This window comes from Geotrypetes seraphini, chromosome 15, assembly GCF_902459505.1.
Source record: "Geotrypetes seraphini chromosome 15, aGeoSer1.1, whole genome shotgun sequence".
Classification (NCBI taxonomy): Eukaryota; Metazoa; Chordata; class Amphibia; order Gymnophiona; family Dermophiidae; genus Geotrypetes; species Geotrypetes seraphini.
Window position 1 is genome coordinate 34,314,917 of NC_047098.1, and position 26,982 is coordinate 34,341,898.

The 26,982-nt window shown below is 40.2% G+C and overlaps 1 protein-coding gene across 2 annotated transcripts in view; it reads left to right on the forward strand.

Annotated features, from left to right (window-relative positions):
- TAOK1 (TAO kinase 1) overlaps nucleotides 1–18,729 on the forward strand; it is a 238,934-nt gene extending 220,205 nt beyond the window's left edge. For both annotated transcript variants that reach the window (XM_033921264.1, XM_033921263.1), the window contains 3 exons: nucleotides 2,601–2,813; nucleotides 3,338–3,520; nucleotides 10,268–18,729. In XM_033921264.1, the coding sequence (XP_033777155.1) occupies nucleotides 2,601–2,813; nucleotides 3,338–3,520; nucleotides 10,268–10,729 (858 nt within the window). In that variant the 3' untranslated portion in view covers nucleotides 10,730–18,729. The remainder of the gene's footprint in view (nucleotides 1–2,600; nucleotides 2,814–3,337; nucleotides 3,521–10,267) is intronic.
- The last annotated feature ends 8,253 nt before the right edge of the window (nucleotides 18,730–26,982 follow it).

The following is a 26,982-nucleotide window of genomic DNA, read 5'->3' on the forward strand; positions in this document are numbered from 1 at the left end:
ACCATATAGAAAACAATGGACTGCTGAAGGCGAGCCAGCACGGCTTCTGCAAGGGAAGGTCATGCCTCACAAACTGACTGTGCTTCTTTGAGGGGATAAACAGCCAGATAGATAAAGGGGAATCCATAGACATCATTTACCTTGACTTCCAAAAAGCCTTCGACAAGGTACCACACGAATGGCTGCTTAAGAAGCTGTGGAATCACAGGGTGCAAGGGGATGTCCACCGATGGATCAAAAACTGGCTGGCAGGCAGGAAACAGAGGGTTGGAGTAAAGGGCCATTACTCAGACTGGCTATGGGTCACGAGCAGAGTTCCGCAGGGGTCGGTGCTGGGACCGCTCCTGTTCAATATATTTATTAACGACCTGGAGGCGCGAACTAAATGTGAGGTTATCAAATTTGTGGATGACACCAAACTCTGCAGCAGGGTTAAAACCACAGAAGACTGCGAAGACCTGCAAAAGGACCTAACGATACTGGAAGAGTGGGCAAAAAAGTGGCAAATGAGCTTTAACATAGAGAAATGCAAGGTCATGCATGTAGGGAAAAAGAACCTGATGTTTAACTACAAAATGGGGGGATCACTGCTAGGGGCAAGTAACCTTGAAAGAGACCTGGGGGTGATGGTAGACAAAACATTGAAGGCGTCGGCACAGTGCGCGACGGCCTCAAGGAAAGCAAACAAAATGTTGGGTATCATTAAGAAGGGTATCACGGCCAGGACGAAGGAAGTCATCATGCCACTGTATCGTGCAATGGTGCGCCCACATCTGGAGTACTGTGTCCAGTACTGGTCGCCGTACCTCAAGAAGGACATGGCAGTACTTGAGGGAGTCCAGAGAAGAACGACTAAACTGATAAAGGGTATAGAAAACTTCTCATATGCTGACAGGTTGAAATAGCTGGGGCTATTCTCCCTAGAAAAGCGGAGACTTAGGGGAGACATGATAGAAACCTTCAAAATCCTGAGGGGCATAGACAGGGACAGATTCTTCACACTGTGGGGAACCACAAGTACAAGGGGCACTCGGAAAAATTAAAAGGGGGCAGGTTTAGAACAAACACTAGGAAGTTCTTTTTTACCCAGAGAGTGGTGGACACATGGAACGCGCTTCCGGAGGCGGTGATAGGCCAAAGCACGTTACAAGGCTTCAACGAAGGTTTGGATAGGTTCCTAGAGGATAAGGGAATTGAGGGGTACAGATAGGAGTAGAGGTAGGTTATAGGAATAGTCAGGGACCACTGCACAGGTGATAGGCCTGATGGGCCGCCGCGGGAGCAGACTGCTGGGCGGGATGTACCTCTGGTCTGACCCAGCGGAGGCAACTTCTTATGTTCTTATGATAAGGTGGTTCTCCGTACCCATCCTAAGTTCTTGCCTAAGATTGTTTCTGAGTTTCGCATCAACCAATCCATTGTTCTTCCTGTGTTTTTCCCAAAGCCCCATTCTCACCCTGGAGAAGCGGCTCTGCATTCTCTTGATTGTAAGCGTGCGCTGGCCATCTACTTGAAGCGCACAGCTCCTCACCGTTCTGCTCCCCAGCTGTTCCTCTCTTTCGATCCTAATCGCTTGGGTCGCTCTGTTTCTAAGTGGACCATTTCTAACTGGTTGGCCGCTTGTATCTCTTTCTGTTATGCTCAGGCTGGTCTCTCCCTGCCAGGTCGAGTCACAGGCCAAAAGGTCAGAGCGATGGCGGCATTTGTTGCTTTCCTCCGCTTGACTCCGATTGAGGAAATCTGTAAGGCTGCCACTTGGTCCTCGGTTCATACGTTTACCTCGCACTACTGTCTGGATGCTTTCACCAGGCGTGACGGCCATTTTGGTCAGTCCGTTTTGCAAAATCTGTTCTCCTAAATTGCCAACTCTCCCTTCATCCCATTCTGGTTAGCTTGTAGGTCTCCCACATGTAGAGAATATTCTGCCTGCTTGTCCTGGGATAAAGCACAGTTACTTACCGTAACAGGGACAGCAGGCAGATATTCTCGCAACCCACCCACCTCCCCATTGATGGCTTCTTTGCTAGCTATCTGAACTAAGGCCACGCTGAAGAGACGCATGCCCTAGGTCAGGTGGGAGGGGTGCGCACGCATGCGCGGGCCAGTCGCAAGCTTGAAGGTCTTCAAGCAAGTTTGCTTGCGAGAACATCTGCTGGGGGGCTCCATCGGTGACATCACCCACATGTAGAGAATATATGCCTGCTGTCCCTGGATAACACCTGTTACGGTAAGTAACTGTGCTATGTTTCACTTTTTTGAAATATATTTTGGTTTTAGCAATTGTATAAAATCCTCTTATGATTTTATCCTTCCTCCTAGATCCCTGTCCTCCCTTTCTCTTTTCCCTCCTTTCTCCTGCCTTCATCTTTTCTTACATTCAAATATTATTCTTCTGTGAACCGCTTAGATAGCAGTATATCAAATAAATATGAACTATGATTAAATGCAATCATTTTGCCTTGGTAACCATTATAATAGAGAGCATATGGGATACAAGCCCTGCTGTTAGTAAAGGAGGAAAAGTTTCTCAATCTCTTAATGACAGAACATTCAGTAATAATAAACTGAAGCTTGCTTTCTTGTTTTTTCCTCCCCTGTAGTCAAAAGAGTTACAGATAAAGAAGCAGTTCCAGGACACTTGTAAAATCCAGACCCGACAATACAAGGCACTGCGAAACCATCTGTTGGAAACTACTCAGAAGAGTGAACACAAAGCAGTACTGAAACGGCTGAAGGAAGAGCAGACCCGTAAACTCGCCATTCTAGCTGAGCAATATGATCACAGCATTAATGAGATGCTCTCCACACAAGCAGTGAGTTTTTAAGCAGTAACCTTGAGTGGTTCAGCTTTACAAAAGACAAATAGCTAGTGGCTTTTGTTGAGTATGATATATTCTCTAGACTTAGATGTTTATGGTTAGTAAATCTATGGTTTTGATGTCCAGGAGTTACAGATGACTCTAACATTTATACTGGAAAGAGGAAGAAATTTTGAAAGTGAAATCGCCATAATTAGAAAAATCTGAATTATGTTGCTGCGCACTTAGACTTAACATGTTATTTTAGCAGAATTTTCATTTAACCCTCACCAGGAAGGTTGGAAAAACTGTCTGGATTTAAGCCAATTGTGCAACCAGAACCATCTAATTTTATGTATATAAAGTAAAGAGAGGCCAAATATTATTAACTTGCTGCCATATTTAGTCATACAGTCATGATAGCCTCTCTTTATATACATAAAGGATTTTTTTTGCTTTTCTGATTTTTGTATTCCTTTGTTGTGGGTTTTTACTTGAAATATATGTAACAGTAACATGTTTTGTCTTCCCTTTTACAGCTGCGCTTGGATGAGGCACAAGAAGCTGAATGTCAGGTTTTGAAGATGCAGCTGCAGCAGGAACTGGAGCTGCTGAATGCCTATCAAAGCAAGATCAAGATGCAGGCTGAGGCACAGCATGAGCGAGAGTTGCGAGAACTAGAGCAAAGAGTGTCCCTTCGCCGTGCTCTTCTGGAACAGAAGGTACAGGTCATTCTGTATTCTCTAAGACCATACTAACATGGAATACTCAGAGGCAACAGGAAAGATCTGGAACACAGAGATAGGTGAAAAATCACCACCATTTATAAATTCCACATCCAAGTACACAAAGGAAAATATTTAATTTCTATCAATTTATATTCTGATTATATTTCTCTTGCACCCAGCACATAAGTGTGGCCACTTTATAGAATTGAATGTTAGGGGGTACTTATACCCTGTTCTCTTTATCCTGAATTAATTTAGCCAAGCTTATTTGCACATTTTTTCTTCTCCACAAGAATCGTCACATTATGCTTTTAAGCCATTTCTCATCCTTTCTTTTAATCCTAAATGAAGAGGGTACAAAAGTTTGAGAAGAGCCATCATTTTGAATAATATATTGCACTCTAATAATGATAATGGTAGGTCCTTCCATCAATGGCATACTGTAACTTTCTTAAAGTGTCTAAGTGAACACTAATGTTATATTTATATAATATCTCTGCATTGCTACTTAACCCTTTCAGGACCATATTTGTCCCATAACTTTAAAATCCTATAAATTTTGATTGGGATAGTCTACAGTTCTAAATTTGATATGTACGGATTCCATATGATACTGCCTTTATGTAAACAAACTGGTTCCGACATTCATTCATTAGCGTCGTTGCCAGATTGACGAGAAGATTCACTTGCCACACTGTCCATAAGCCAAAAGTGTGATTTTTTTTAAAAAAAAAATAATGATATTTCACAAAAAAAATCAATTTTTTGGCATCTGCAAGCCCTTTTTACCATAAAAATGTCATCAAAACCACAAAAATTGGCCTACGATCCTTATGGTCCTGAAAGGGTTAAGTAAATAACCAAGTATTTTAAACTTCCTGTGGTCTATTTTAGAGGAATGTTCCCCTTTTACTCTGTGTGACCTATACTCATTGCTTCAAAATTATCAGAATTTATATTTAACCTGGTAAAACTCCCAGAGCTATGTATTAGTCATTAAAGGCTGAAGATCCTGAGAAGGCCTTCTCAGGAACAACTTGTCATCTGCAAATAAATTAATATTTTACTTGGTGTCCCCCAACTAAATATCTTAAATGTTTAATTAATTTTTATTGAGCAACCTTTACACAAAAGGTATCAGGTCTAAATTCTAATATCCATCTTTTGGATGTAGACACCCTTATGAAATCGATGTTGGATGCCCATATTTTGTCCCCTCCATTAAAATGGCTGAGGAGAGACTAGGAGATTGAGCTTCTAAATGGCAGATGCAATTTAATGACAAGGGCAAAATGATACACTTAGGGAAAAATAATTCCAATTTCAGATACAAAATGTTGGATTCTGAGTCATGAGCCTGCATCCAAGAAAAAGATCTTAGAGTCAATCTGAATAATTAAGATAACAATTTTCAATCTAGTGTGCTGCAACTGCTAAAAGAAAGCAAGAGAGTATTAAATAACATCAAATATATCATTATGCTTCTGTTTAGGTCCCTGGTACATCTACATCTTGAGTTTTTTTTACAGTTCTAGTTGATCCTGCCCTAAATAAATGAGTCCTTATTATCGGGTGTGATTCCATGGAGTTGGAAATCCACAATAGTCAGACCACTTCTAAAGAAACCTACCTTACATCCAGACAAACCAAGTAACTTCAGACCAGTCTCAAATCTCCTATTCATGTCCAAAATCCTGGAAAAGGCAGTGCATATACAACCCTATCCTAAGGGACCCCCCAGCCAGTCGGGTTTTCAAGATATCCCAATGAATATGCATGAGATAGATTTGCATATAATGGAAGTGACAGGTATGCAGATCTCTCTCATGCATATTCATTAGGGATATCTTGAAAACCCGACTGGCTGGGGGGTCCCCTAAGACAGGGTTGAGAACCACTGAACTACAGGATTTCATAGAAAAAAACAGATTCCCTCTCTACCTACCAATCAGGTTTTAGGAAATATAACACGGAAACAGCCATTAGATATCATAGATGACTGCTGAAAATTTCTTGATAAAGGAGACAATGTACTGCTGATTCTGTTGGACCTAAGAGCCGCATTTGACATCTTAGACCATCCCCTTCTCTTGTCAAGACTGAAGCACATTGGAATCCGTGATGTTGCACTAGGGTATTTCTCCTCCTTCCTAAGTGAAAGATCTCAGAAAGTACTGTTAGGCCAGACCACATCTGTTCCAAAACCACTTAATTATGGAGTACCACAGGGTGCCTTACTGTCTCCGCTACTTTACAACATATATGTCAGACCAGTAATCGACATTGCAGAAAAACACCCTATCCAAATCCATTCATTCGCCGATGATATCCAACTCTACTTCCCCTGGGCCCAAATCAAACCAAGCAAATCAAGAAACTACAGTGCTGTTTATCCAAAATAAAGGATTGGATGGCCATAAACAAACCACAGCTAAATGCATCAAAGACGGAGCTCCTGTAATCCATTCTGGACTCTTTTGGGAGAACGGGCTAAATGAATGAATAAATAAGTAAATAGGCTAATTTTGCAGCAATGTACAATTATTTTCACTGTTTGCCCATGTACTTGGAAATGCTCCAGAATAGGCCCCTTCATGTCCCAAAAGAAAGTTAACGTGATTTTCACTCCCTCTGCCCAAAGAAAGCGCAGTACTACATGTTCTTTGATGGTGCAATCTTGCAATGGAGCGTCCATGTTTATGACCTCGTCGCTGCCACACTACTGAAGGTCAAGTGCTGCACTTTGCATGGATGAATGTATGAGTACCTATGGCATTTCGCTAGCTCTGTTCTGGTTAGCGTGTAATTTTAAAAATTACCTTTAATTTTTGATTCACTCTCATATAAAAGGTTCAGAGAAGGGCAACAAAAATGATAAAGGAAAGAATACCTCCTTTACTAAGAGAGACTAAAGATAGTAGGGCCTTTTAGCTTGGAAAAAGATGACTGAGAAAGAGTATGCTAGAAATTTATAAAATTATGAATGGGCTGCAACAGTTAAATAGGGAATATTTATTTATTACCAACTTACTATACCGCCTTTAAATGCATCAAGCAGAGCAAGGCAGTGTACAATTTAAAATATTGTGATAAGACAACATTGTTCAAATTGAAAATAATTCCAGCAGGCATGATTTATACAAGAAAAGAGGGGAAGAGGGAATACGGGAGACGAGAGGGATCTTGCCAGGTACTTGTAACATAGTAAATGTTGACAGATAAAGACCTGAATGGACCATCCAGTCTGCCCAATCGTTACTCATTGTAAAAATTCATACTTAAATTGAATCGTCTTTTTTCTTTGATATTACTGGATGCTAGACTATAGAAGTCTGCCCGGAGCTACTGTCAAACCTTTGATACCTTGGGTTCCAAATACTGGAGCTGCAATCGAAGCTCACTCCAGCCTGTCCAAATCATCACATCATTTGCGGGATACAGACTGTAAAATTTCACCCAGTACCTTCCTTGTGGTCTGAATTACTCGAGTTTCCGTCAAAGCCCTCCCCAGTCCATCCTAAAGTCAATTGCCATATGTAGGGCACAGACTGGGTAAGTCTGTCCTAGTACCAGCCCTTGTCCTTCAATTAATGCCATTCATTTTCTAATTAGATAGCCACTGTGTTCATCCTGCACTTTTTTTAAAATTTCATCACCGTTTTCCTCTCCACCAGCTCCCTCGGGAGGGCATTCCTTGTATTAACCACTCTCTCTGTGAAAAAGTATTTCCTAACATTACTCCTAAGTCTACTACCTCGCATCCTCAATTTATGTCCTCTAGTTTTACCATTTTCCTTTTTCTGAAAAAGATTTGGTTGTATATTAATACCATTCAATTATTTAAACATCTGTATCATATCACCCCTATCCCTCCTCTCCTCTACTGGGCTTGATGGACCTTCGGTCTGTATGACAGCTCATATGTTCTTAAGGAGGGAATGAGCGAAAAGAGGAATAGTTATTTAATCTGTCAAACAACACAAAAACTAGAGGACACTCCATGAAATTAAGAACCAGCAGATTGAAAACAAATTGTAGAAAGGATTTTTTTCACATAAGTTATGAAATCTGTTGCCAGAGGATGTGGTCAAAGCAATTAACAAAGTGGAATTTAAAAGAGGATTGGACAAGTTCTTGGTGGAAGAGTCCATAAAATATTATAACTAAGTAGATTTGGGTGAGGCCTTATTCATCCCTGGAAAAGAGCTATGGGAAATAGATCTACTTTTGGGGATCTGCCAGTTACATAACATAACATCGTACTTATAAACCGCATAACCGTAAGTTCAATGCAGTGAACAAAAGATTAAAAATAACATAACCTAAGGATGATTTTAAATTAGTTCACTAAATGTTTTGAAAAAAAGATGAGTTTTCAATTGAGTTCTAAAGTGCTTGTAAGAGCAAGCACTACGCAACAGTGGCCTAAATTCCCTGTCATAGAAAACAGCCTGAAATGCTAATGTATGTTCCAAGGATTTCTTGCTCTTACAACCTTGAGCAGACAGAGAATTAAACAATGCATGTGATTCTCTCTTATGTTTATGGAATGCTATGAGAAATCTATCGGTCATATAGTTTGGAGCAATACCATACGCAATTTTGTAACAAAGACAACCCAGCTTAAACAAAATGTGCGCCAGTGCAGGCGCACATTTTGTTTAAGCTGGGTTGTCTTTGTTACAAAATTGCGTATGGTATTGCTCCAAACTATATGACCGATAGATTTCTCATAGCATTTCAGTGCAGGAAGCCAATGCAACTCATGTAGAAAGGAGTCACATGATTATATTTCTTTAGACCATAAATTAATTTGACCACCACCCCCCTCCATATTTTGAATCAGTCTAAGGCTAGCCATCTCTATCTTGGTACATGTCAAATAGACACTGTTACAATAGTCGAAAAGACTTAGAAGTAACGATTGAACTAAAAGTTTAAAGGCCGGAATCTCAAAATATGATTTTATGGTACGCAGCTTCCACAATGTGTAATAACCCTTTTGCACCACAGCATCTACTTGCTTTTTCATGGTCAAGTGTTGATCTATAACAACTCCCAATATTTTAATCGTTGGATTGATCTTATAGAGTATTGAGTCTATAGTAATTGATGGTTCATGTAAAATTCTAGATGGAGACGCAACAAAGAATTTGGTCTTATCTTGATTTAATTTGAATTTAAATTCTTGTATCCATGATTCCATCAGTTTCAGTATAGACTCAATTATTTGGGTAATATGAGATATAGCTGTGTTAAAAGGAATGTGTTAATGATCGTAATGTCAATGGCATAACTAAACAGTCTAGAGCCCAGTTTGTTCAAATGAAACCCCAGAGAAGATAGATACACATTAAATAATGTGGGGGAGAGTGGGGAACCCTGAGGGACCCCGCAAGGGTTTTTTCAAGCTATAGAAAGCTGATTGTTAGACTTAACCTGATAAAGTCTCGATCCAAGGAACCCTTTGAGCCACGAGAGAACATTACCTTGCAACCCTAGGGCATCAACTTGTGCTATCTTCTGTCAGAATCAGGATGGCTTAGCATAGCTTTTTTTTAATCTTATGGTCACAAATAGTGGGCAACCCATTGACTCTTTGGCAGTGCTGAGCACCAGCATGGTTCAGTTCTTTGGAAGGAGGGAGAGAATCAGGCATCAAACAATAGTAACATCTAGTGGCTAGATTTAGGACTCATGATGGCAGCATTCCAGAAGATACATGACTCTACTTGAGAGCTGTCACTGCAATGCTGAGATTGGGTGAAAAAGGAGGAAAATTCTGAACAGTTGTGAATGAAGACTTGTGGCTAAGGTTTCTAGCTCTAATGACAGTTTTGTGAGCACCTTTACATCACCATTGCTGAATTTGGGGGAAAAAAGCCTCAGGTGAACACTGTTATAAGCTCAAGTGAAGCAGATTGTAGTGGAATAAAAATTGATGGTAGCAGAATCCTTTCACTGCTGACTATGATTTGGTTGAATAGAAAAGGAACTTTGCTAATTCCTAAGTATACTAATTCTTCTCACCTACTTTTAAATTCCCCATAATAGTACTGTAGGGGATCCTCCTAGTTTAACTTCCTACGTCTTGCACAGCTATATGAAGCAATTTTGAAGATAAATTGGCCAAGGCTTATGTACCTGGTGTAATTTTGTAGTACCACCTAGTGCCACCAGACTGGCATTGCCGTCTTTGTGAGAAGAGGATTTATATGCTTTCAATTTAATGCAAAACTGGTTGTCAAAACTATAGTAACAACATATCCACTTGGTTTCATCAAGAATGTCTTGAAAGCCATTTATGTGGTTAAATAAAAAATTTAACCTTCTAAATTAACTGTCTGAAAATTGTGTCATCTTCGAGATGGCCTAAGTTTATACGCACTGCTAGATAATTCTTGTATGTTTTTGCTATATTTAAAAGCAGTGGTTGGGGGGGGGCAAGGGGTAAATGGGAGCTGTTTAGATCAGAGGAGGAACTAGCATGCATGCTGTATTTTTTATATTGTATGTAGTGCTTCCAATGAAAAAGTACCAGCAAAATAGACAATATGGCAAATTTCAGAATGATACTTGCACACATTACAGCATTATGCTAGTAGTTAAACAAGAAGTAAAACCTCCTATTTTGCAGTGTTCCAAAATTAATTACTTCAGTATCATGTGGAGACTGTACCTTTTAAAAATGATATCACTCTTAAGATTTCCTGTTTGTCATTTAATCTGTTTGTTTTGTAGATTGAGGAGGAGATGCTGACATTGCAGAATGAGCGCACTGAGAGGATACGAAGCCTGCTGGAGCGGCAAGCCCGGGAAATTGAAGCATTTGACTCAGAAAGCATGAGGCTAGGATTTAGTAACATGATCCTTTGTAATCTCTCCCCTGAGGCGTTCAGCCACAGCTACCCGGGAGCTTCTGGTTGGTCTCACAATCCTACCGGGGGCCCAGGACCTCACTGGGGTCATCCCATGGGTGGCCCACCACAAGCATGGGGCCATCCTATGCAAGGTGGTCCCCAGCCATGGGGTCATCCCTCAGGATCCATGCAAGGGGTACCTCGTGGTAGTGCTATGGTGGCCCGCAATAGCCCCCAGGCGCTGAGGCGGACAGCTTCTGGTGGACGGACAGAGCAGGGCATGAGCAGGAGCACAAGTGTTACGTCACAAATCTCCAATGGTTCACATATGTCTTACACATAAACCAACAGAAGCAAGGGTGGCAATTCCACTAGAGCTATTTGCCAGCAGAAACTACCTAGGTTAACCATCGTCACAGCAGCCTCCTTGTATTGGTACTGTGACAAGAAAGCTTCTCGTGTGCACATGGTGTATCCTAGTTGTTCTCTCAGGCATTCTGTTTTGTCTTTACTAACTGGGATGTCTGATGTTTTGAGAGTTAATTAGAGAACCTATACCATTCTGTTTGGCACATGTGGAGAACTGCCAGAAAGGGAATTTCCTGGAAGGCCACAGAGGGGTGTGTCATGCAAAACTGGATTTCTCCCACCCCAAGAGATAAAAAGTGAAAAATTAGGAAATGTACAGCCCGAGGAGACCCAGAGTAAGCTAGGCAACTCCACATCCCTAGAACCCTTCACTTCTCTCCCTGTTCATATCTATACTTTTAGTTAGATTTTTAAAATTGCAGCCTTGAGCAGGAGGGAGCAGGAGGAGGACAAGTGAGAAGTGGCCTTGCGCATGTGCAGTTCGTGTCAGCTGGCCTTGTTCTCTGGTTACCAATCTTTTTTTCCTGAAGATCTGACCAGTAGAAACTGGATGAGATTTTCTTGAATGGGGATCAGACAGTGAAAAAGATGCAGAATTCAAGATGCAGCATGAGAAGCTGAGAGGAAAGATGCTGGCACTAGCTTGAGATGTGTTGGAGTGATATTTATTTTTCTCTTTAATACTGCAACAACTTATGTTAGCCAAATATTATTTGAGTTCTACATACGCCATGCCTGAAAACTCCAAATAAAAGAGCAGAGTCTGATGTTGCCAGCAGTATTCTGAAGGACGCCGTTCTCACATACTGTCGCATCTCACCTCGCACCCCTTCGACATGTTGCCATTTTCTAGTTAGTTAAATATTCTGGTAATGCTTTAGTCTAGTTGCCATAGAATCACAGGAAGAGCTGAGCCAATCACATTGCTGCATAACCCATCTTATCACTGTGTGAAAAGTTGGGCGTATTTCTCTTTTCTGTTGCTGAAACATTTACCACATGTCCAGATTAGGTGACTGATTGCAGGCAACACCACCTTTAGGAGCCAGTACTGGCAAACATTAGGCATTTGGTAAAATCAAGTGTGTATGAGAGGGAGTCTGTACTACTGGAAAGTCTAGTGCTGGTAGTCACAATTAGGTGTGACTTGAAAGGTCCCTGCAGGAGATCTGAAAAATAGAATATAGGTATTTCTTGGTTTTCATGGAAACAGCTTCTATCCAGGTTTTGATTATTTTATTCTGATTTGATTTTGCAAGTGAACTCTTAAATTTACAAATCTTCACAGACCATCGATGTCTAAGCAGAGAGTTTCAGTACCTATAAAACCAGCTATTTAATCATACCTGTGTGAACCCTGTGTGTATATATATGGCAGAGGGTTGAGTATATGTTTATAGTGAATGCACATGAGGGATGTGCTGTGATGTGAGGAATTGGAGGCCTTGTGATCAGATTCTGTTCAGTTGCAAGGATTCAAGACTGTCATACGCTGCTCACGTTCAGCACTGGGATATCGCCTACTTCTGCTCTGTCCCTGGTCTTTATAAATATCCCGGGAATGCTTATTTACACAGACAAGAAAAGTGGGTTCAATAATATCATCAGCTACGGTAGGTGGTAATTTAATACTGCAGTGTGTAGCACATTACTTTTCTTGTGACCTGAAAAGATTAGAAATGTGCTAGTTTACTTTCTAGACTCTGGCATTTATTGTAACCTTTGCCTGCAGTTTCCATCTCCTATCATCAGTTCTTTATTTGCATATATATGCACTCTGTCTTCCTTGCCCCTTTATTCTCCCCATCTTACACATACATATACACACTCTACCACTCAGGGTTATTGTTCATGTCCCCACAAATTCAGCCTCAGGAGGAACATTTGTCCCTTTTTTGTGGAGCATCAGTTTTGTATATTAAAAAAAAATCTGGATAGAATAGTAGAATGCAAATTATTAGCTATGGTGGTAATTAAATGATAGCTCTGGATATTTGTACTGGTGCTAATTTTTGTTACCACTGATAAATATTAATGCTGTCATTATTGCGGCTGTATGCATTAATAATGTTTAATGCTAATAAAGGCTGCCCAGGAAAGTACATTCATTATTTTAAGACTAGTATTTTGCATTTTATTTCCAGGATGGATTGTGTGACTCATTCCTTATATGAAGCATATACCCTGAGATTTACAACTTTTTGTTTTGTTTTCCATTTAGCAGTAAATGTTCAGTTTGGCACACAAGTAAGCAGAGGCTGTATGTAGTAAAAAATTTTAGGCTACATCATACCATAAAACATGCAAGAAAATGTTAAAAATTAGATATAATGAATCTTTTGAGAAGGAAAGTCTGTTATATGGAAACACCAGCTGTGTACTCTTTGACACTTAGCTCCCATTGAATCCAATTCTCATATCTTTTCTATCAGAATCTGGTCTAAGAATCCTGAATCCAGGATGCTCTAAAAAGAATGGTCATTGGTCCTATACAGTGTATTCTCATACTGTAGACTGAGCCTTGGAAATTACTTGAAGTTCTGCTTCCTTTGAATTATGTGCCATTCAGATGTGGAAATAAATCTTGTATTCTACCACTGACTGCTGTGATGTGCTGGTCATGTACAGATATGTGCATAGCTAATGTATATTCAGCAGGTGTGTCCCATTCCCCGCTAATGTACATATACTTTTGTTCACAAGCCATAAATGAAACATCTTACTGTTAATTATGCTAATGGGATCCGGGTTTCAGCTTTTTTTGTGCCCTTTAGTAAAACCTCTCTACATGGCTTTTTGATCATGCACTCATCATTATTGCTAGCCTGTTCCCTACCCACAGTTGTGCACACTTTGCTGAGTGCACCCTCCAAAGTTACCATTGTTATTTGCCTTTTTGCAGCAGTATAAGTTACATGAAAAGATGGAATTGGCAGCTGCTAGGAAAAGAGGCATTGAGGGGAAAATTTTTGGCTACTTGTATGTTTCTTAGGGATAACCCTATGTAAGTCATGAATGAACAACTGTCAGACCTCTAACCTAGAACAGAATATGTGTGTGGCTTTTGCAATACATTGAGTATTGTGTAATACAGAAGGCAGCCTGGGTGCATGAGATGCCATCTGATCTTCAAGGATATACAGGAAGATAAAGAGGGCTGGAAGACAAGGCTAAGGTTAGAAGAATGTGAAAGAGGTAGAAAGTGTGGAGTATATGTAATAAGGAAGAAAGCTAGTACTGTTTGCTGGTCTTTTGTTTGTAAGCTTATATCAATGACAATGAAAAGATAGACATAAAACCTGCTTCATATAATATCACAAACATTTTGTTTGAATTTCCATGTCAACTAAAATGCATCACTACAAATGTCTGACAACACTACGATCACTAACACTTGTTTCTGCTATGAGGTGTGCATTGAGAATATTTCAGATTTTCTAAATTTAATATTGTCACTCTCTCTTCATTACCTGTCCCATATTAATGAGTTGCACTGAGGAAGAGAGAGCAGCATTCAGAGTCCCTGCATAAGCCAGAAAACCCAAGCAGTTGGCAGGAACACCTCATAGCATACAACACTTCTTTGCTTTCCTATCTGAAAATCTTGGACAGAGACCTGCAGTTTTGTTCTCATTTTTATGCCATGGAGGGAAAGATTTTTATCTTTAGACACCCATGGAAATGAAGTGTCAACTAGGTTCTTTGTGAACAGAATTGCAGGCTTGTAATGTATCATGCTTGTATTTATATCCATGAAGTCTCTAAGGGACATGATCATTTTGTTAAATATGATCAGACTAAAGGGCAAAAAAGGGCTTACTGGGTGTCCTTTAAGTGCAATCATGAGGCAGGCTGGAGAGCACTGAGCTGCCCCTGCTGATCAAAGAGGCTTCTTTGAACCATAGAAAACCAGAGCACTGCGTATACATGCCCAGCACTACTATGTGGTGCTAAAGGAGAAGCACTTTACTATTTTACTTTGCCTTACTTCCTCCAAAGAAGCTTTAACAGATTCTGGTCCTCGCTAAAATTTATCCATTACCAATTCAGCAACAGTGTAAAAAAGGAGTTTTCCACATTCCAGAAACAACAAATCTCCATTTTCCCCACACTTTTAGGACTGTAATAAAGCAGACCTTTTTACCAAAAGACCAGCTTGAAAATTAAAAGGTAGAAAGGGAACAGAGAGGCACCGAGCCAAAGGATTCCGTTTCCCTAGGTCACTTTTGGAAAATGGGCCCTTTGGAGCAACTGCACTGCAGTCCTTTGTTAGAACTGACAAATTACATAAGGCTGGTTGAATTTAATGTACTTAGCTGTAAATATTTACTCATACAAAACTGACCTCCAGTTTGCTTTTTATTTCATTTTTTGCTAACATTTATAGATGTGCCAACCCAGGGAGGAATAGGTGGAGGAACCTACTTTTAGCCTAAGCTATCAGAAGCATGAAAATGGTACACACTCAAGATGCTGAAATATGTTATCACTGTTTTCACCTGGCTCAGTTCACTACCACCGTTGGCGCCGACACTGAGTTTCAGAAGAAAGCAGGTTGGTGATATCCCATCACTACACATACATCTTTGTTTGATTTGCTTGTGCTCATATATTCCCCCTAAAATAAACCCTTTTCGTATGGAGCCAACCAGGAGTCAGTGATTTAGATCTTTCATAACTTGAGAAGCACATGTATCCTCCTTTTATAATACCTTACTGTCAACCCCCTAAATGTGTAATAAAAGGGACCTCTAGAGCAATCTGACTTTATTGGAACTGATCATTCCCTTTTATTTCACAGCAGGAGGGAGAAGATGTTTTAGACTATATTTTGAGGGACAGATTTACTTGGATATGAAATGAATACAGATGCATTTGGATACACTGTCACTCTTTTCCCAATTAATTCCTTCTAATACTAGAGCAACTGCTCTATTCTTAGTTTGTAGACTTTAATGGCTTATTTGGTCTATGGCTCTCCGGGTATCTTCTTTCTTTTGGGCTTCTAGCTCAGTTGGATCTGAAGTTGGCTACATGGCCAGCCCTTCCCTACACTAGGACTCCATTCAAGACTACAGTCGTAGGCCCCAAACTGAGGTGAGGCTTTGGTTTTAATTATTTCCTTTTTCAATCCCAATTCATGGCTTCAGAGAGCTTACCTTCTAATTTTGTACATTCAGCAGTGAAAGATGAAGCAATTTTTCACAAAGAGTGGCAATGGTAGAAGCAGGATTTTAACCCTGGTTCCAGGCCTATAATACTGACCATTAAGCTATTTACCCATTTTGTAATAACTGCAACTCCCTCGTCCCCAAGCTTTGTAAGTTCTGCCTCTGTGGTATCTTCTGCCATAGTTATTCCTTAGCCTTTATTCATACCCAAGTTTTTGTGTGCATGACTGTGTCCCACCCTGTCCTCGCAATAGCTTATTATCAGTGTGCATCAGAAAATGTTTGTTTCCAAACCTTGCATTTAGAAAGTACCACTTTTTATTTAAACTTAATTTATATATTTTATGTTTAGCCAGAAGCTAATGCCAGGCCAGCAACCTGAAATCATGTTAAAGAAAGATATTAATAATTTTAAAATGAAGCATATTCTACAAGGCCAGAACTAGAATTAATTTTGAAGGTTCAGACATCTGGTGGAGAAAAAGCTGTCCCTGCCATGATTTTACATGTCTGTGCTCTTACCTCTTCCCTTTATACATAATCTCTGTTATCCAGCATCCAAAGCAAAAATAAAAAAGAGAGGGGAGAAATAAACAATGTGAAAATAAACCATAAAGCTAAAATATAGTGCATATAACAGAAAAAAATATATCAACTAAAAAGATTGTAAATGCTTTTTTATTAACATGCACTGCTTTAAAAATTATAAAATTCCTATTTGTCTAATTTCCACTAACATTAAAAAGGTTTATAAGATAAACCTTTTAGAGACTTATGGTTTCCATACTGTAATGTTAGTTTCCTCTTCGTAATGTATCAGCAAATTGGTTGAATATGCATTATTAAGAGTGGGACAAGAAATGTCTATAATGTATATTTTATAAATCATGTTTGAAAACAGACTTGAGATTTCTTAAATAACTATTAGAACATTTTAACAGAAGTTGTCCTGTTTTAAGCGAATCCTGAGTGTACAAGTGCTTGTCTAACACAGGTTGGCCTGACTGGTAAAAGCAAAGCAGACCATCAAACCAGACAACCTATGTATATTTTAACTATATTATTTTTTCCTGTTTGTTGCCCTTCTAATTTTCCACAATTGAAATTGTTTTTTTAACTTGCACTTGTATTGGAGAAGTTGCAAGCAATTTTTAACATGCTATCTTTAATCATGCCTATTTTCTCTTACATTTCTCCTGCTCCCTTTTGCATTTTCAACTCCTTAACAGCTGGCAGGGGGAGGGATGTAAGGTTGCAGTTAACTTGACAGCAATGTGCTTTTCACAGTTGTTTTTTTTCCCCTACCCCAATTAAAAAAAACAATCTATTTTCAGGTTTGTCTCCACGGCAAGGACTGTTGTTGCACAGCTGGAGCAGCATCAGCCCAGATTAGGGAGTTTAAATGCATATGCAGAGCAGGATTAGTGTACTTGGAAGTGAGATCAGTCAAGGAAGCGGATGTTTGTAAAGGAACCCCTGGAGCCATGTCAGCCAGTAGGTAGCAGTGCCATCTGACACTGGTGACGTAAAAGTACACCTGGGAAAGCATTTGTTAAATGCGGTCAGCTAATGGAGATGTGTAAATGCACAGGTTGTGAAAGGTGTAAGTGCTTGGCTCAGAGAATATCGGCACATCAACAGCATTGAGAATTTGTGGAGAGATTACTTTTGCCTTGTTGAACTTCATTTCATAATGTTCTGATGAAGAGAGTACAGTCTCGCATTTGAAAAGCATTAGGCTTAGTACTTGCAAACTCATTCACTATCCACTGACCTTTTTTTGTATAGATGGTTGTATAGGTGTTGTACTAGGCAGAACTACTATATAGAGATCCCGATATCTATATCAGTGGCAGCACAGCCTTCATAATTCATGGCATCCTGATGTTTCAGCCTATTTCTGGGTTTGAGACTCATTAAAGCATTTTGGGTTTGTCTTCCTTTAGAAAATAAAACATTGAAATGAGAGGTAGAAGTCGGGAAAGGAGGCATTTGGAAGGGGATTTGGCAAACCAGAAATAGACTAATGTCTCATGGTGATGTGAAATTGTTTTGACCATGCTGTGCCTAATGCATGTGGGACCTGTTGGAGTTCTTTAAGATCAAACTTTTTTTCACCTGCATGCTTCCCTATGTAAACCAAAAAATGAAATTTACATAAGTAAATTTTTCTATATGCGTGTGGCATTAGGGCCCTCTAATAACTCCCATCTCATAAAGATCCCCATTGGACGTGAACCTCCCTCTACAGAAATTCTGCCATGTGCAAGAGTGATCAGCAATAGATTTAGGGTGCTGTTCACCAAAGATTTAAAGCATCCTTGTGTTTAAAAAATCCTTTCTGAACAGGACCCTTGCCCATGGCAAGAGGAGAGAGAATATAGCAGTGCTTCAAATGGCACAGATACAGCCATATTTCATTCACTGTGGCGCATTAAATGAGTTGCAGCAATGAAGCCTGCATGCTCCATGAGTGCGCTTCCTGTCCGCATCAGCTGGTAGAGCTGAATCTGCAGGTGTGCATTTTGCAATGTTTGTATTTTGAGGCTAGAAGATCCTCAAACACTAACTGGTAAGGTTTATAATGTACAGTATATTGTCAGTATTCTGGTTCAGCATACATTATAGCTCCTATATAACCTGTATTAATTGTATAGATTGTGCATTTAAAGCTGTTACCAAGTTGTCAAAATAAAGAGAAGAAACTGAGGTCCTATGTAATATTTTGTTTGTAAGTATCCTTTGTATCATAGCAAAGGAAATGTTTAAAAAATCAACTGTAATAAAGTAATTTTAGTACACATTGCAGGTCTGTTTCTTTCAAGAGGTGTGGCAAGTCTGTGTTCTGCTAATCACTGAGGGGAACATTCACTTCTAAAGCATCAGGATTGATGATGCTTTTCAGCTAATAAGACTTTGTACAAGTGCACTCCTGCACACGTGGTTTTGACTATTTTTGTGGATTTTTACCTTTTTTTGAATTTTGTGGCCTTTTTCTGCTGACAGTTCAATCCGAACTGTTTCATATTATAACTTTTAACCCTTTTCTCCATTCCACCTTGCTAATCCATTTTAGTGACACTCAGCCAGTGATCACAGATCATGGCACTCTGAATCTGGCCTCTATTTGCCAGTGCTCTGTGTTTACTCACTTCTTCATTCATTCTTTCTTTTTTTTGGGGGGGGGGAGGGGCAGGAGTATGCTGTCTCTACAGTATCCAAATCTCAGGCTGGCCTAAGATGCAGAAGCTAGGCTTGAGATAATTTCCATTTATCTGGTATCATAATGCATAGCACTGCTTATCAATTTACAGACTGGCTAAAGGTACATAATCCCATACTCCTTGGATTCAATTTAGGAATCACGTCTGACTAGGCATGGTCTTATGTCACACCAGTTATTTGACATATATAGGCAATTTTATGAATAATCTGTCTGGGTTCTTAAAAAAAAAAAAAAATGGCGGGGAAACCCCTATTTAAGAACATTAATTCTGTACCAGAAACTTCAGTTTTCAGAGGAGGGAGTTGACCTGTTTATTTCCCTTTCTCAATTTAATCTGAACTGGAATTAGAATTTAGCACAAGGACCTTTCATTAACAAAGCTTTTTTTCCCTTTTGTAAAATCATCTACTACCTTACTTAGTGTAGGAATCATTAGCTGGGGATCACACACCAGAACCCCACAATCAAGGGCCTTAATCTCAACCACTATCTATTGACATTATATAATGACTATGACTCCCTCCTGGCCAGAGGTTATGAGCAGTGCTTCTGCGGCATGCATAGCTTTGGCCAATCCAGAGAATGAAAGACAAGCCATGAATCAAACCCAGGCTCCTCAGCAAAGTAGTGAATTGCACTATCTCAATTTCAAGTTTTTAATAAAACTGTTGTGCCAAGCATAGTTTACAGACTCAAAATTTGATGATACAAGAATTTTAAGGACACTTGAACAGTGATTTTCAACCTTTTCCATCTCACAGAATATTGTCAAGGCACACCATTCCAAATACCCCTCCCACCTACCCACACACACACAATATCTTCCCTCTCTCCACCTCTTCTAGCATCTCCCCTCTTTCTCTCTACACCCACTCTTGTAGCAAAACATCTTCCCTCTCAACATTTGTAGCCTAGCATCTCCAAATTCCATTCCTTCCCTACTCCCTATCCTTTTCTTCTCCATCCCTTCATAGTAGGCATCTCTCCCAGTAAAGGTGGTGGAGACAGAGACTGTGTCTGAGTTCAAGAAAGTGTGGAACAGACACATGGGATCTTTTAGGGAGAGGGGGAGATAATGCCTTCATGTTTCTCTGTTTCCATTTCCTCTCTCTCCCATAGCTTGTGTAATAGTGAAAAGAAGATCCCACATTAAGCAAAAATGCCTGTGGTTGACAGTATGTGCGCATTGGGAATTTAGAAAATGCCACACTAATTTGACTGAAATTTGGTACAGGGGGCTGGGACTATAAGTAGTTTGGGGAATCACCATTTTTGTTCAGGTTTTTGCTAACTTGCAATTTTCCTACACTTTTATTCTCCATCCCCATCCTCATTTCAAGAAAGATTTCAGATGTTTTGCCTCACTGCACCAATTAAGATACCTGTGTAGCAATTTTGACCTTCAGTTTCTTCACACTCTCACCCAAGCTCTTCTTTTTCAAGGCTTGACTACTGTAATCCATTCTATGCATATCTACCTCTTGTCACAATTTAAACATCAAACATTACAAAACTCTGCAGCTAGACTACTTAACGTACAAAGGTCACAACACATCAAACCTCTCAATCCAATTGCATTGATTCCCTGTGTATTTTCACATTTTTTGCAAAATACTTTGCCGTACACATAAGGCATATTATTTAGGCTTGCCGTACACATAAGGCATATTATTTAGGCCTTCCAGTATATGTATCGCCCCTAACCATTACCCTACACACCAATATACTAAGAATATAAGAATAGCCTTACTGGGTCAGACCAATAGTCCTTCTAGTCCAGTATCCTGTCTTCACGGAGGCAAATTCAAGTCACAAGTACCTGACAAAAACCCAAATAGTAGCAGCATTTCATGCCACCTATCCAGGGCACACTACTTGGTTCTTCTAAATCCAAAGCAGACTCATTACAAATCAACTGGGTTTTTTTTTTTGCCTAGTTCCAAAGTTCTGAAACGACCTCATGCAAACAATTCACAACCCTTTTGAAAACCTATTTTTTTGTTATAGCCTATGGCAGCTTAGGGCTCCTTTTATGAAGCTTTGTGTGACTTTTCATCACGCACTAACCCCCGTGCTGGGCGAAAAACTACCACCTGCTCAAGAGAAGGCGGTAGCGGCTAGCGTGTGCTATTACGCGCGTTAAACTGCTGACGTGCCTTCGTAAAAGGAGCCCTTAGTGGATCATCGAGTCCTTAGCGGATAACCAAGAGTAACCCCTAGAGGGTTGGGGGTTTTTTATAACTGGTTTTCTCAGCAGCAACTTTGAATTTCAATTAGAAATTTAATGCGTATATTTAATCATCATACTTATGTACTACTATTAAGCAACATTTAATTATCTTAAGCTATGTTGATGTTGCTGTCAATTTAGTATTACTAACTAGCAATTTTTGTGCGTTATAAATGTTCAAGCTAAAACACAACATCATAACATCATTCAAATGATACAATTAAAAATGTTTCAGAATTTTGCAATCACTGTTAATGAATGCTCAGTGTTCAGGCCTTCCGTAGCTTTGAGAAGTTCTTAACAGCAGGCTGTCCCAGATCATCTACAGTTCTTCCTTGAATTAAGAAGTTGTTTGCAGATTTGGGTGCTTGTAATAGGCCATCAACACTGAACCCCAGACAAACGTCTACATTACTGTAACATCATTAATAGTAAGCTAATATCTTTTTTTTTCTTCAAATAATGGTAGCTTTAAGGTGCAAATGTTTAGGAATGTGCAAAATTTGCTAAAAAGTCTGTAACTTCCTTTTTTTAAAGATAATCTCATTCCACTTGGCACTGGAAGTGTATGACATTGCTCCTTGTGACCCTGAGCAATTCAGAACCCCCTTTTATAAAGCCATGCTAGTGGCTGCCACTGCGGTAACTGCACCGAAGCCCATAGAGATTTAAAGGGCTTTGGGCTTTTGTCACATGGCTTTGTAAAAAAAAAAAAAAAAGGGGGGGGGGAGTTAATTCCCCCATTGCTCCAGGTACATTCAGACTTGAGTACCTGAATGTAAACCACTTAGACTATAAGTGATATATAAATACTAAAAATTAAATTAAAAAAAATTAAGCTGTAAAATTTTACATTGACATTCCAAACTTACTGAAAAACCAGTTTTGTTTTTTTTTTGCCTCATTCTGTATTTATGAATATTGTTTTTCTATATGCATTTGAGTTCTTTTCCTATTTCACTGAAATATTTTACTCTGTATACTGCTGTGATCTGCTCATCAGCCCAAGCAGTATATCAAGATTTTAAACAAGTATAAACATACTAACTTTCACTTCATGCATCTGTGTCATGCTTCTAGTATGCACTTTCAAGCTTATTTGATTTTAAAATGTTTCCCTGCACTTGGCACCTCCTCAACCTTCCAGCGTACTCAAATTCTGCCCCTTAATGGAGCAATGGTGCCATTAGTCTCTAGATAAAAACAGGATGTGGATGTTCTGAAAGATGATTTTTATTTGCTCTTCATACGTGTATCATTAATTCAGACTTGTATTTGTATTTTTATTGTGAAGAGCGACTAAAAATCAACTTTCCGATCATCCACATTGTTTTCCTATGGATCATTGGGTCTCCCTTTTTGGTTTTTTTTGTGTTGCCATTAGTCTCTATGCAGAACTAAGTGGAGTTTTACTCCCTCTGCTGTCCCTCTTTTTAATAACCCAGCCCTCCTGGAGAATGGTCACAAACAGGGTAATGCCAAGGAAGAGTCTCCACCTTTCTTTTTTTTTAATCTTTATTCATTTTCAAATGACAATTGCCCTTCCTGAATCCAGCTAATAGTATGTGTGACTGTTTCGTGACATGTATATTTATTTCCAAAATTTTGTATTGGTTTTTAGAATAGGTACAAGTATGAATAATAATAATAACTTTATTCTTGTATACCGCATTACCATGGAAGTTCTAGATGAAGTTAACAGATGAAGAGACTGTACATTTACAGCGAAGTTACAATTTCGTTGATGTTACATTTACATTTTAGACGATATATATTCGGTCAAGTTACCTTTACATTCTAGACAATAAATATACGGTGAAGTTATTTTGGCAGCTAGGTTATATGTTCAGAGTAGTTACATTTGCAATAAGTTCGATACAGCGGCGTTACAGATGGCGGTGTTACATGAGGCAGTAAGGGTCTAGGGGGGAGAGGTCAGAAGGGAGGAGGAGGGAGGATAAATCAGAGGGATTTGTCAAAGAGGTAGGTTTTAGTTAACTTCCTGAATGTTTGATAGTGGGGGGAATTGGAGATGAGAATAGAGAGGCATTTGTTCCATTTGCCCGCTTGGAATGCTAGGGATCGGTCAAGGAATTTTTTGTAGAGGCAGCCCTTCAGGGAGGGAAAGGAGAACAGGTAGGTATTTCGAGTACGAGAGGGGCCAGTAATTTCAAGGTGCTCAGATAGGTAGATTGGTGAAGAGCCTGCTAAGGTTTTGAAGCAGAGGCAAGCGAATTTAAAGGTGATTCTTGCCTCCACCGGCAGCCAGTGGAGTTTGGCGTAATAGGGGCTAACGTAGTCGTATTTTTTGAGGCCGAAGATGAGGCGGACGGCAGCATTTTGTACTATTCTTAGATGTTTGATGGTGTTTTTATATGCTCCTAGATATATGATATTACAGTAGTCCAGTATGCTTAAGATTAATGATTGGACCAGTAAATGGAAGGAGAGGTGGTCGAAGTGGTGTTTGATGGTGCGAAGTTATAAGCTATAAACAAATAGCAGATAAACCTAAAAATGTTGTGAGTTGAAATGCAATTGCAAAATAGTATAATGATTGTCAAATGCTATTACAAAAGTTATATAATGGTGCTCAAGTCTTCAAGACATAAGAAGTGTTGGCTGCAGCTTCTTCATATCTCCTTATTAAGCTTTGTGCTCTCTTTCCAGTAGCATACAATTAGGTGGGTAGCTATGCTGGGGTGGAAGACGCAGTATACTATGAAATAATCACAGCTTCCCCAGCAGTGAAACGCTTTGCTAGACACCGTAGGGGTATCAAACACAAATCGCATAAGGGGCCGAAATCTAAAACACAGGCTAAGTCGCGGGCCAAATTTTTTATTAAGATACTTACCCCCTCTTCTACAAAGCTGCGCTAGCAGCTGCTATGCGGCAACAGCCCTGAAGCCCTTCAAATCTCTATGGGCTTCGGGGCCATTACCATGCAGCAGCCGCTAGCGCGGCTTTGTAGAAGAGGCCCTTAGTCTTAGTAGAAGTATAGAATCTTGCTCACCCTGAGACACCATACCACATGCCATCCTCATGCATTAACTGTTTCCCTCTTAGGGGGCTGACACTCTCCCTCCTCAGGCTGAAAATCTGGACCTGCAGAGCCGGGACTGGGGAGGGAAAAGAGCAGAATGGGGCAGCTATACCCGATATTATGCAGCAAAGGGAGCCACGAAAGCAGCCTGTCTGTGCACCTCTAATATTCTTCCTCCTCCAAAGTGGCAAAGCGATGACTCCAGCTACCCTCTGCCCAGAATCAACCTTACCCTTCCTTACTCCCCCTTCCCTGTAGCAAAGCATCAGCTTAGCTCTACCTTTCTTTACCTCCTCCCCATGGCATTAGCACCTCCCAACAGAAACATACCAGCATAAAACAAACCACCCCAGAAACCCAGCGACATAAACATAAAACTTAAAAAAAAAAATTAAAACCATTCTGGGTACTATATGACTGGGATAGCCATGCAAATGATTACCCGCAATTGGAAAAATTGGGATCACCTTAGTTTTCCTTTTTGGTGGGCAAGCTTATGTTAAATTTATAAATATGAGAAAATGAATGCTGACATGCTGGGGCATAATAAGATATTCAAATTAGTTTGGGGTTCGTTGACGTCTTTTGTAGATTTGCTATTGTTGTCCTTTATCTTTATTTTCTGTTATTTTTCACCCACACATCCAAGGGGGTGGGAATGGGAAGGGGGGGGGATATCTTTTGTTTTGGTATTATTCCTGGTGGTAATGATGGATGGGGGAGGGAATTTTTATCTTTTGTATAGATACTGATCGATTATAAGTGCTTGGTTGATTATCATTATTTGTATATAAATTGTATTGCACTTTTTGTTGGCATTAAAAACTAAATAAAGTTTAAAAAAAACCAACAACAAACCATACTGGGTACTGTAGAGCCCACCGCCACCCTGAAACCCACCAACATTAAATATAAAACATCTTTTTAAAAAATTAAAACCATCCTGGACTGACCAGGATGGTTTTAATAAAAAAAATTTTTAAAAACATATATATTTAGCGCTCCTTTTACTAAGGTACGCTAGCGTTTTTAGCATGTGCTGAAGATTAGCGCACACTAACCCTGCGCTACATGAAAAATACTAACGCAAGCTCTATGGAGCGCAGCTTAGTAAAAGGAGCCCTTAATGTTGGTGGGTTTCAGGTTGGCAGTGGGCTCTTTCGCACCCCTACGTAGCAACCCACCAACATTAAATATAAAACATTATTTTAGATTCTTTTCAGACTCAGAGCCCATCCCCACCAAAAGCTCACCTGCATTACATTTTCTTACCTGATATGGCCTGTGGCCCATCCTGGAGGAAAGTGATGAGGGAAGACTCCTGCTGTGCTGTCACAAACAAGGGAGAAATTAAGGCTCCAGTCCATCCCGATGCCCAGCTCTCACTGCAGTACCTCGTACCTCCATTTTGCCTCAAGCTTGCCTAATCTCTCCCACCACTTCTGCTGTGCAGAATATTACAGGAGGCAGGAGAGGTGCTCATGCTCCCCCCCACCCCCACGCACATTGTACCACTGGACCAGACCAGTAGGGAGGTGAAGCTGGAGGAGGAAATCAAGAGGGCAAGCCTACGGTCACAATCAGCGCCCCCCCCCCCCCAACTCGCCTCAATCTTCTCTTGTGGCATGGCTTCCTCCTCTCTACAGCAGTAATTTTAATTATGCCGGCTAATAGTTCACACCACCAGTGTGGTGGTCAGCTTGCACGTGCCAACAGCACACCAAAAATGAATTTAACTGCGCTGGCCCCATCCTGGTGCCAACACCGGGATTCATCGCAGGGGCCAGCACAGTTAAATTCATTTCTGTTGTGTTACCAACACGCATAAGCTGATGATCACCGTGGCCCATGGGTGCTATTGTTGCCGTCAGGTGAGGGCCCAAAACAGAAAGCAAGGGTATGCCTTGAAGCCGTTTACTCCCCTTTAATGCCAGCCCTGGTCTGCGGGCCACATAAAATGGCCAGGCAGGCCTTATGTTTGACACGTGCCATAGACCATAGTTCAGGCAAAATTTATTAACCACCATTTCAGGGACCCCTGATGAAAATGTGTTGATTGAAACACGGACTGTGTTGGGTCCCTTTACCTGTTAAAAGATGGTCTGTTTGTGTGCAACAAATTGTTTAGTTATTGAAATAAACACTTCCTGCATCTTGTACAATGATCTGCAGTTTCCTTTTTTTGTCTCGAATTTGCTATGGGCCTCTTTTACAAAGCTGCGCTAGCGGCCCTGAAACCCATAGAGATTTAAAGGGCTGACACTAGTGCTGCCTGATTTGCTGAAAACATTGGACTCATCGATTCAGCAACCCCTACCCCTGCTGCTTTAAGAGGCCTCAGAGTGGTGGGAAGGTCGGTGGGGTTCTGCTGCAAAGGGATATTGTCTTACTTTCAGGGAAACACGGTAATAGTTTCTCTCATTTTGTCCAGCACCAGCACTGGGCTTACCGATCTGTAAATTTCCTGGATTACCACGTGAACCCTTATTTCCCACAGACATTCAGAGGGGTGGTTGTACTAATCTGGAATAGCAAAATTGACAGAGGCTGGTGG